The sequence below is a fragment of the Podarcis gaigeae genome (genome assembly GCF_964106915.1).
Source record: "Podarcis gaigeae genome assembly, chromosome: 13".
NCBI lineage: Eukaryota > Metazoa > Chordata > Lepidosauria > Squamata > Lacertidae > Podarcis > Podarcis gaigeae.
Window position 1 is genome coordinate 28,113,419 of NC_139689.1, and position 11,534 is coordinate 28,124,952.

Below are 11,534 nucleotides of genomic sequence, written 5' to 3' on the forward strand. Positions count from 1 at the left end.
TGGTTCTGTATTAGAGAGAATTCTTGAGAAATTGGAGTCTTTGGACAGGAAAGTTGACCAACAAACTGCGAAAATTGACCTTAATACAGAAACTTTAAACAAATTATCTGGGCAAGTTGCACAAAATGCACAAGCAATCGGACAACTGAAGGAGGCTGCAGGTGAAAATCAGAGACTGGCCGAAGAGACCAGTCAAAGAGTGGGAGAGTTGGAAAAAGAAGTAAGGCCGCTCAGCAAGCAGGTTGGGGAACACCAGACCTACCTCTCTATGTTGGAACTTCGGAACAGGGAGACTAACTTAAGGATAAGATCGATACCAGAAGCGGAAGAAGGCAATCTAGCTGAGTTTTTGACCAAAGAATTCTCCAAGTTCTGGGGTCTAGAGGAGGAAGACTTTAAAATTGTGTCAGCCTTCAGACTTGGAAGACTCATAAAGAGAGAGAAGCCCAGAGACTGTTTGATTACGTTGAGATCAAAGGAGGAAAGGGACAAGATTTTGGGCCTGCACTACGGAAGATCCCTGAACATTTCGGACAAAAGAATTGAGATTTTTAAGGACATTCCTAAACAGCTGTTGGACCTCAGATCTGAATATCTGGACTTAGTAAAACTGCTGAGAAGCAACTCAATCATCTTTAGGTGGGACTTTCCTCAAGGATTATCCTTTACCTTTAGAGGGAAGAAGATTAAAATCAGAACTTTGGAAGATAGGGATAAGTTTTTGACTGCCTACGGAGAGGACCTTCATAAAGGACTTGAACTACCCCCAGGGCCTGAACCACCACAGGTACCTGCACCACAGAACCCTGAAGACTCACAGAACAAAACACCATCCCAAGGAAATTAAACAGATTCATCCAGGATGTCTCTGCAACTTTTAAGCTGGAATATAAATGGCTGTAACAGCCCGGAAAAAAGGAAGAAAATCTTTCACATATTAAAAAAGGAGCAACTAGACATTACTTGTCTACAAGAAACACATGTGACTAGGCCCCACAGAAAAATATTGGTAAATAAAAGGTTAGGCCAAGAATTTATATCTTCGGATTCAGTTAAGAAGAGAGGAGTGGTGATATATGCAAAGGAGAGCCTCTCACCAAAATTTCTATTTAAAGATGAACATGGAAGAATTTTGGCAATTGAAATACAGCACCAAGGAGAGAAAATTTTGATATTAGGAATCTACGCTCCAAATGAAGGGAAATCAGAATTCTACAAGAAGTTGCATGAGATTATGCTGGACTATCTGGACTACGATAACATCATCATGATGGGAGATATGAATGGGATCGTCTCAACGAACATGGATAGGTCACAAAGCCAAAAGGTTACTAAAGATGGCAGACTACCAAAGACCTTTTTCGAAATGACAGACAACATGGACTGGATTGACATATGGAGGACAAAGAACCCCTTGGGGAAAGAAGGAACATTTTTCTCTGAAGCCCAACTGACTTGGACAAGAATTGACCAAATATGGATTTCTAGAGGTCTGGCTCCTAAGGTTAGGAAAGTGGAAATCTGCCCAAAGACCTGCTCCGATCATAACGCGTTGAAAATGGACATGACATTATTACCAACCGGCTCCTTTAGATGGAAGATGAATGACAACTTGTTTAGAGATCAGGAGATTATTAAGAAGGCCAAAAAAACAATAAAGGACTATTTTGAGATAAATTTGAACACTGCAGTGGAAAAAAGAACAATCTGGGACGCAAGCAAAGCTGTGATGAGAGGGTTCTTGATACAACAGAACGCCATAAAGAAAAGACTACAAAATGAGAAAAAAGATAAGATTTTGGGGAAAATTAAAGAATTAGAGAAGAAACTAAGAGTAAACCCGAAGTCACAGCCGATCTTGAGAGAAATTAAACTTCATCAGGCACAATATTCCAAACTGATAAATCAGGAAATAGAATGGAAGATTAAATTAATGAAACAAAAAACATTTGAATCGGCTAACAAATGTGGGAAACTGCTGGCTTGGCAGTTGAAGAAGAGACAAAAGTTGAACATAGTAACAAATTTGGAAATAGAAGGAAGATATATTCAGAACCCGGTGGAAATTAGAAAATGTTTCCAGAAATATTTTAAGAAATTATACACTCAAGGGCCACAAAATGAGGAAGAGATTGCAAAATTTTTGGAGAAAAATGGACTTAAAAAACTATCACAAGAAAATAGATCACTCCTGAATAGTAAAATAACACGATTAGAGATAGAACATGCCATTCAGAATATGAAGCTGGGCAAGTCTCCAGGGCCAGATGGCTTGACCTCCAAGTACTATAAGACATTAAGTGACTATTTGATTCAACCACTGATGGAGGTCAGCAATGAAATTATGGAGGGAAAGAAGGCGCCTGAATCGTGGAAGGAAGCTTTCATCACATTGATACCAAAATCAGAAACTGAAAAGACACAACTTAAGAACTACCGTCCCATTTCCCTTTTAAATGTGGATTATAAAATATTTGCTGATGTTTTGGCAGGAAGACTCAAAAGAGTTTTAAATGAGATAATTCATAAAGACCAGGCAGGCTTTCTCCCAGGAAGACACTTGTTTGCTAATACAAGGAACATTATTGACATTTTGGAACTTTTGCAAACAAATATTAACACTAAAGCAGTTTTAATTTTTATAGACGCGGAGAAGGCCTTCGATAACATCTCTTGGAAATTTATGAAGGGGAATTTAAAAGAAATGGGAGTGGGGCGGGGTTTTGAAAATGGGATTGATGCGATTTACTCAGAACAAAAGGCAAAACTGATAGTTAACAATGTGGTTACAGAAGAGTTTAAGATTGAAAAAGGGACACGACAAGGCTGCCCGATTTCCCCCTTGCTGTTTATTTCTGTCCTGGAGGTGCTCTTGAACTTGATTAGAGGGGACCGGTTGGTGCAAGGGATTCAGATCGGAGCGAAACAATATAAACTTAAAGCTTTTGCAGATGACCTTGTCTTGACATTGCAAGAGCCAGAATCTAGCACAAAAAGAGTGTTACAATTGATTCAGGACTTTGGTCGGGTGGCGGGTTTCAAACTAAATAAACAGAAAACTAAGGTGTTGGGAAAAAACTTGACAGATACAGAGTTGGAACGGTTTCAGAGAGAAACAGAATTAAATTTGGTAAAAAGGGTGAAGTACCTAGGGGTAAATATAACAGCAAAAAATTTATGTCTCTTTAAGGATAACTATGATAAATGTTGGTCTGAAATTAAGAGAGACTTGGACAGCTGGACAAATTTGAAGCTTTCTTTGTTAGGCCGAATTGCTGCTATCAAGATGAATGTATTGCCAAAGATGTTGTTTTTGTTTCAAACGTTGCAGATTGTAGACAAAACGGAGTGTTTCCGGAAGTGGCAGAGAGATATTTCTAAATTTGTCTGGCAGGGCAAAAAGCCCAGAATTAAGTTCAAGATACTAACTGATGCGAAAGAAAGAGGGGGCTTTGCCCTGCCAGACTTAAGGCTGTACTATGAAGCCGCAGCTTTCTGCTGGCTAAAAGACTGGCTACTTCTAGAAGACACTGATGTCTTAGATCTGGAAGGTTTTAACAATGCATTTGGTTGGCATGCATACTTATGGTATGATAAAGTTAAGATCAATAAGGCCTTTAAGAATCATATCGTCAGGAAAGCAGTGTTTAATGTCTGGACAAAATACAAAGACCTATTGGAAAATAAAACTCCAAGATGGCTATCACCTCTGGAGGCCAAGGCCCGAAAAAGACCCAATATGGAGGCCAAATGGCCGAAATATTGGGAAATAATAGAGAAAGAGGGCAATAATTGGAAATTGCAGAGTTTGGAAAAAATGAAAGACAAAGTGCGAGACTGGTTACACTACGCTCAGATCCAAGAAATTTTTAAAAATGATAAAAAGTTAGGATTCCAGGTGGAGAAATCGAAGTTGGAAACAGAATTGTTAGAACCTAAGACTAAAGTACTCTCAAGAATGTATAACTTGCTGTTGAAATGGAATACACAAGATGAAATGGTTAAGTCGGCCATGATAAAGTGGGCACAGGATATTGGGCATAATATTATGTTTGAGGATTGGGAAAGGTTGTGGACCACGGGGATGAACTTCACGGCATGTAATGCTCTGAAGGAAAATGTAATGAAAATGATATATAGGTGGTACATGACCCCAGTTAAACTTGCCAAAATATGCCATGTGCCAGACAATAAATGTTGGAAATGTAAGGAAAATGAAGGAACATTCTTTCACCTCTGGTGGACTTGTCCCAGGGTGAAGGCCTTCTGGGAAATGATATATAATGAGCTGAAAAAGGTATTTAAGTATACCTTCCTTAAGAAACCAGAGGCCTTCCTCTTGGGCATTGTCGGCCAGATGGTGCCAAAGAAGGATCGAACATTCTTTTTGTACGCAACAGCAGCAGCAAGGATACTTATCGCTAAGAAGTGGAAAACTCAAGATCTACCCACGCTGGAAGAATGGCAGATGCAGCTGATGGACTATATGCAAATGGCAGAGATGACTGGCAGAATTCGAGACCTGGGAGAAGAGAGGGTTGAAGAAGATTGGAGGAAATTTAAGACTTATTTACAAAAATATTGTGATTTGGTGGAAAGTTAAGTAGGATGTTTGATCATAAATAATTGGCCACCACAAAATCGGATTGGAATGGGATGTAAAGCGAGACTAAGAGAAACAAACTTTCAGAGGACTATATTTAAATAAGCGGTTATAAAATTTGCAAACTAGATGATAAATTGCATGGAAAAAATTTATGATGATGAAAATGGCAGTGGGAGATGTGAGGAAGTCCAAAGAAGTTATGAAACTCTGTTGAGATAAAAGTAAGGTTGTCTATTGTCTTTGTACTCTATTCTGTAAAAAACCCTAATAAAAATTTTATTTAAAAAAAGAAAAAAAAGAAAAGTGGTATTCTTTGTAAACAGAGCCTTCTGTCACATTGCTTTTATTGCAACATAGGTATTTTGACATGGAACCAGTAGCAACTTTGGCAGAAAATGTTTGCTATTTTCTCTCTGCCGTCAACAAGTTGCGACACTTTTAAGAGCAATAGCCTTGAACTTCCTCAGACTTCCTCAGAGGCCCACGTTAATCCACAACCTGCAACACATTGCCCAGATTTAAGTAGTTTCAGGGCAAACAGCAGTTTTATTTCATCCTCACTCGCTTGCATGGAATTTCTGATCACTAACAGTTACCCAGGCTAATGCTTAAATTCAAGAGCTGGTCTACCATGAGGCTATTGCTTTGGGAAAGCTCCCCAGCAGAGAACGATGGAGAAAGTCGTACTGTGCTGTTTGCTCCCATCACCAGAGAATCGTGGAATTCTGTGCTTCTAAATATTTATTAAGGTATTTGTTTCGCTCATTGGCTATCATGGCTGATAGTCATATCGTCAGATTTTGTGGCAGCCTAATTATGCGCTGTGGGAAGGATTTTCTGTTTGTTTACCCTGAACCTATTGCAAATCCATTTAAATGGCGGTGTTAACCTGCCGCTTCTCAGTTTCTAATCCTCCTGCCCAATAATCGTCTTCTGCAGGGCTGTGGGTGCTGACCCCCCAGAAGAAGCACACTTCTCCATTGTGCATCACAGCGGCCAGAGGCTACCAGGACTGCGTGAAGCACCTGCTTCTACAAGGGGCCGAGGTTGATGCTGTCATTGGTGGGAAAGCCGCCATTCACGAAAGCTGTGCCAACCACCGCGCAGAGTGCACCCGCCTGCTCCTGAGCTACAGCGCAAACCCCAACCTTCTTTCGGAGGACGGACTGGCCCCTCTGCATCTCTGCACCACTCAGGAGTCTTTGCCGTATGTCTGGGAAATTGGGAAGGGGTGTATGTTTGTGGATTGAAGTGTTGCAGCAATAAGGCGACAGCAGAATAGCGGCAAAGTAATTAGCCAAATAGGACTAACGATTAGCCTCTATTAAACTAACAATTAGCCTTCCTGGTGGACTTGGCAGGGGGCTCCTTAATTCAATTGCAAAAGTGTCTTTCTCCCATGCTAAATTAAATGTAGATTGTACTACCTCAATACATTATGCAAAGCATGGTGTTAAATATTACAATCCGTGGACAATTCAGATTCTGAAGCAAGAACCACCAAGTTTAATCTTGTTACGCATAATTGCTTTTGTTTACTCTGTTCCCTACTGTTTTCTGGTCCTGCTAGTCATGGGGGTGGAGAGCATCTTTGCAGGGCAGTGGAACCCCAATCACTGGCACCCTTCTCCAGCTGCGCTTCCTGAGAAAGCTGGATTCTTCTGTGAATGAAAAGTGTCCAGTTGAGCCGGGGTGAATGTAGCCAATGAACACACCAGAGTGGAAAGCCATGGCAGAAGGCACAGATTAGGTTAATACCCAACTCTCCACAACTCTGAAGAGTGCACAACACATATTTATACAGTCCCGGTACATTGTTACACGTGAAGGACGCGTGATCATGTGCTTCAACAGAATACCTTGCATTCAGTCTTCCTGTGGTCTTGGAGTTCGATTCCCAGAGTCTTGTCACTCTCCCAGACATTATTGACACTACCAGGAAATTTTCAACCACAAGGTCTGTTGCAAGTGGACAACTTGACTTTTGCTTCTAAAAGCACCTTGTGGACAGCTAAATGGGTCATGCTAAGTAGGCCATACCGTTTGCAAGCATATCTAACTGGGGGGGGGGGGGAGAAGCCATTGTTATGGACACACTTAGGCCAAAAGGGTCTCTCTAGCCCCTTCACTTCCAGCTGCAGGGTCATGTCCTATATGGGGCCTGATTCTTTTAAAACAAAAAAACAAAAACAGAGTAGCAGAACACTGTGTTCACTGCTGCTTCCCCAGATAAATATTGTGCAAAATTCCTGCACCCACCCATGGGTTGGATCGTCTGATGGTTGCCAAATCCCCCACAGCTACTCCTTGTGCTTTCCAGATGTGCCCAGCTGCTCCTGGAGTATGGAGCTCTGGTGAACCAGAATACAAGAGACCACCGCGCTTCCCCATTGCACGTGGCTGCAAAACACGGCCTGGACGACCACGCGAAGCTCTACCTCTGCTTTGGAGCAAAGGTTGCCCACAGGAACCGAGAGGGAGAGACAGCCCTCAACGCGGCCTGCGCCAGTGCAGACAGGCCTGAGGAGGCTGGCCGCTACTACCGGGTGGTGAAGCGGCTGCTGGAAGGTGGGGCCGACGTCCGGATAGCTGGCCGGAAGAACCATACGCCCCTGCACAATGCCTGCAGCAACTGCCACATCCGCATTGTGGAGCTTCTGCTGCAGCACGGGGCACAGGTCAACGTTAGAAACTGCGCCGGCTACACACCTGTGGATTGTGCCCTGCAAGCAGTGGAAGATTACCTGGAGGGGCAACCTGAGAGGCTTATAGCCACCTTGCTCGACCATGGTGCTGCTTCTATCAATCCCAAGGTAAGGGGTGCCACCTCTATAAACTGCTGGCTGACCTTGGTATTGGGGAACCTTTTTGTACATTCAACCCAATAGGAGGAGAAGGCAGGGCTGGCCACACCATTAGGCAGCTTTGGGGTAGCAAAGAGGTGCTGGAGGGCAGAGTTGTTTGTAGGGTGTGGTCTGCCCTGCGCCCCTTAAGCTACCTTGTTGTATTTTTGTATTTCTATCCCGCCCTCCCCAGCCGAAGCCGGGCTCGGGGCGGCTAACAACAATAAAATAAATAATAATAAAATAAAATACAACATTCTAAAATCATTTCATTATAAAATTAATTCAAATCAAATTGATGGCAACCATTGGGCTAGAGTTCTGTGAAGATTGCCAAAGGAGGGAGTCAGGCTGCGCCCTGACCAAAGGCCTGGTGGAACAGCTCTGTCTTGCAGGCCCTGAGGAAAGATGTCAAGTCCCACAGGGCCCTAGTCTCTTGTGACAGAGCGTTCCACCAGATCAGAGCCACAGCCGAAAAAGCCCTGGCTCTAGTTGAGGCCACCCTAACTTCTCTGTGGCCTGGGACCTTCAAGATGTTTTTGTTAGAAGACCGTAAGTTCCTCTGTGGGACATACCAGGAAAGGCGGTCCTGTAGGTACGTAAGTATGATGGAGGACACTCTCTCCTATTGTCAGCACAGTAGTAAATTTAACCTACCATTCAGCATGTGGAAAACAAAGTGGGCAGAAGTCATTTAGTCCTTGGTTAGGCAGCAACATGGTTTGGGTTAGTCCTTAGGCAGTGGGGAGGAGAACATTTGTCTGTGGCAGCCTTGGCCAACCTGGTGCCCTCCAGATGTTCTGGGCCACAGCTCCGTAAGTCATGTCTGTAAATAGAAGGAAAGGAATGATATGAGAGAATCAAGGTTTGGTGGGGCCTGGAGATGGAAGAAGGGGTCCCTGGGAGTACGAGTGGAACCAGGGGTTGTGCAGGAGTCTGATGTCCCACTTCCTGGTTATTGGAAGTCATGCTCTGCAACCCCCACTTGTCTTTTTTCCTGAAATTTCCACCAGGTTTTGCCAGCATGTTCCTAAACAGTTTCCCACAGCCATATGTATTCTAAACATTTCTTTTTAAAATGTGTACTACAAGATACCCAGGATTACATATACTGTGCTTAATTATTTTACTGAGCCCTTGAAATCTTGGTCTCTGATATATGCACCCTCTTGGTCTTTTGGATTTCATCCTTTCAAGTTTATAAGAGCTAGAATGTATCTCTCTTCTGCCTTCCTTTGCCAAGGAAAATTCCCTGGAAATACTCAGAAGTCCTAACTGGAATCTTTCTGTTTTCTTTCCTTTTTCTTTCTTAATACTGAATTAAATTTATTTTTAGGCACTGTGATAATACAGGAGTTCTGGCTGAAGACTTCCAAGGGATGTAGCATAGGAGATTGCTCTGATTTTATCTGTGCGGGATTGATAATTATATTATTTTATGTACCTTGCTTAAAGCAAGTTTTTCCATTAAGCAGTTTATATATATATTTCTAAATAAATAACTGAATCTTCTTTTCTTTCCAGTATGCTCACACGTGTTCTCTCTCTCTCTCTCTCTCTCTCTCTCTCTCTCTCTCTCCTTGGTAATTTTGCCTTCAGATGCTAAAATTTTGTGCCTTGTCACCTCAGGCTATGGAAGTTGTTCTAAATTCCTATGACCGGATCCCACCCTGTGATTCTTGGGTGGATTCTGTGCCTCTTGAAGTGTGGCAGGTAAATTCCTCCAATCGAATGTAATGCAACACAAAAACAAACACATATACACACACTTATGCAATCACAAGGCTTGCTGTTTTGTCCTGCAAAATCTATTTATCTACTTGCACTGGCGTGCCTTCGAACTGCTAGGTAGGCAGGAGCTGGGACAGAGCAACAGGAGCTCACCCTGTATGCCCTATAGGATAATATGACTTTGTATGGCATGCCTGCCTGGTTGCTTCTGCTACTACAGACAGGGAACCTGCGGCCCTCCAGTTATTGCAGTTCCTATTGGCCTCAGCCAAGGCTCAGGGAGAAGAATGAGAGGATTATGTTTGTGGTGGTCAGTGGAGGCTGATGTGTCTTAAGACTCAGAAGGCAGAGAGGCCAACACAGAGTGGACCCAGGGCTAATAACAGGCAGAGCCAACTAATTCTAGGTTTGCGCCTTCCCTCCTCGCTGCTGATTTCTATAGTGACAACACCAAGACTAAGGAGGAGGGAGTTGACTGCCAGGACCACTTCCCTAGGCTGGTTGTAAGCAAAAAGGCAGGCTGGTGGGAAGTGCCTGAGGGCAGACTGCAGTTGGTGGGGGAGTACCCAATTCACCTGCATGGACCAGCCTGGTGCTGTGGTGTGTGTGTGCGTTCAATGCCTCATTTTACTTTTCTTTGCATTTTGACAGGAGCATCAGGTGTTCTACGATTCAGCCATCTACCTGGTGAATCAGCCCCGCCCTCTGCAACATCTGGCTCGTTGTGCTGTGCGGAAGCAGCTGGGGCCGCAATGCCATCAGGGCATTGCTCAGTTGAAACTGCCCTCTTCTCTGCAAGACTACCTGCATCTCCCACTGGAGGGCTATCTCCAGTGATGAGGAATGTACACACTGGCCTCAAGAAGATAGAAGTCAAAAATTCAGAATGACATATTATTTTTCCAAGTGGCCATTTCTCCAAATTTAAGAGGCTGCTCATTAAGCACGATTAATAAGGTTGTGGTGAAATGTAAAATTGTCTGGGAATGGTATAATCAGCAGCCATCTGCTCTCTCATCTTGAAGTGGTCAAGGATCACTCTAGAACCTGGGGCCTGCATGAGCACTTGGGCACCTGACACTTTAAATCTAAATTATTTAAATTATATTTTAATACATTTATATTTATGTTTAGGTCTGAAAATGACTGACAAATGCCCCACAATGTACTGTTAGGCCCCTTCATCATATAATCTTTGACTGCACTAATACTGATTAGTATTAAACTGATTATTTCCTTTATTTAGCTTGTGTCTGCTTTTATCTGTTTTCTCTTATCAAAATGTTAGTCAAAGATGCCCTTTGAACCTAGCAGTGTAACAAAATCTCTTGCTGCAATGTTCCAGCTCCTGCCCGCAACACCATGTCGTAGACATCATCGTTATTAACCTGCCTATCTATTTATATAACCTGCCTCTTTTAATCAACTATTTTGTATTAAAATATATTAAAGGCAGCTATCACAGCAAATTTTTAAACAATAAAAAATACGGGGGGGAAATACTGAATGACAATGCAATCAAAAACAGAATAAAAATAAGAGAAGAGCCCATTTCAAAAGACAGTGCCACATAATACCCTGCTGGAAAAGAAGAAGAAGAAGAAGAAGAAGAAGAAGAAGAAGAAGAAGAAGAAGAAGAAGAAGAGTTTGGATTTGATATCCCACTTTATCACTACCCTAAGGAGTCTCAAAGCGGCTCACATTCTCCTTTCCCTTCCTCCCCCACAACAAACACTCTGTGAGGTGAGTGGGGCTGACAGACTTCAAAGAAGTGTGACTAGCCCAAGGTCACCCAGCAGCTGCATGTGGAGGAGCAGGGAATCGAACCCGGTTCACCAGATTACGAGTCCACTGCTCTTAACCACTACACCACACTGGCTCTCCAGAAGGCAGGGGGCCACTAGGGGCGCATTGGAAGATGGCCGACAATAACATATCTCCGATCCACACGAGGTAATTATGAGGCTGTTATGGGAGTATGCAGCCTCCCTTGCCCCCCCCCCAAGGGAATGGGGGGCACTGCCCTTGCCTGCTGTGCCCATATACCACCCCCAAACTCAAGGGGGTGGGGGCACTAGGCAGAAAGCCCTTGTGTGGATTTTGGCTCTCCTGGACGCTGTCTCTGATCGTGCCACTAGCTGCAGCAACTTGATAATAAACAATTACGAAGAAGCAAATGCACATATTTCAAGTGAAGAATGGGGAGTAAAGACTGCTAATTGAAGGGACCTCTGTGAAAGAAGAGCGGCGAGTTGGATCAACAGGAATATATCATAAGAAGACACATCAAGGCACGGTATGTCGGCAGCAGGACTGGCTGGGGGGGGGGACTTTTTTCTCTTTCTTCTATGTGA

The 11,534-nt window shown here is 43.2% G+C and overlaps 1 protein-coding gene and 1 long non-coding RNA gene across 5 annotated transcripts in view; one reads left to right on the plus strand and one right to left on the minus strand.

Moving 5' to 3' along the window:
• LOC310829762 overlaps window positions 1-9,023 on the minus strand; it is a 21,275-nt gene extending 12,252 nt beyond the window's left edge. The window contains exon 1 of the long non-coding RNA XR_014557358.1: window positions 8,107-9,023. This is a non-coding gene — a long non-coding RNA (uncharacterized lncRNA). The remainder of the gene's footprint in view (window positions 1-8,106) is intronic.
• ASB16 (ankyrin repeat and SOCS box containing 16) overlaps window positions 1-10,421 on the plus strand; it is a 12,530-nt gene extending 2,109 nt beyond the window's left edge. Inside the window, exons 2-5 of one of the 4 annotated variants that reach the window (XM_083708558.1) lie at window positions 5,546-5,813; window positions 6,927-7,419; window positions 9,049-9,162; window positions 9,832-10,421. In XM_083708558.1, the coding sequence (XP_083564684.1) occupies window positions 5,546-5,813; window positions 6,927-7,419; window positions 9,049-9,162; window positions 9,832-10,017 (1,061 nt within the window). In that variant the 3' untranslated portion in view covers window positions 10,018-10,421. Of the gene's footprint in view, window positions 1-5,545; window positions 5,814-6,926; window positions 7,611-8,044; window positions 8,162-9,048; window positions 9,163-9,831 lie in introns of those variants that run through there. The other 3 variants (XM_083708559.1, XR_014557351.1, XM_083708560.1) reach the window with 3 other exon arrangements.
• The last annotated feature ends 1,113 nt before the right edge of the window (window positions 10,422-11,534 follow it).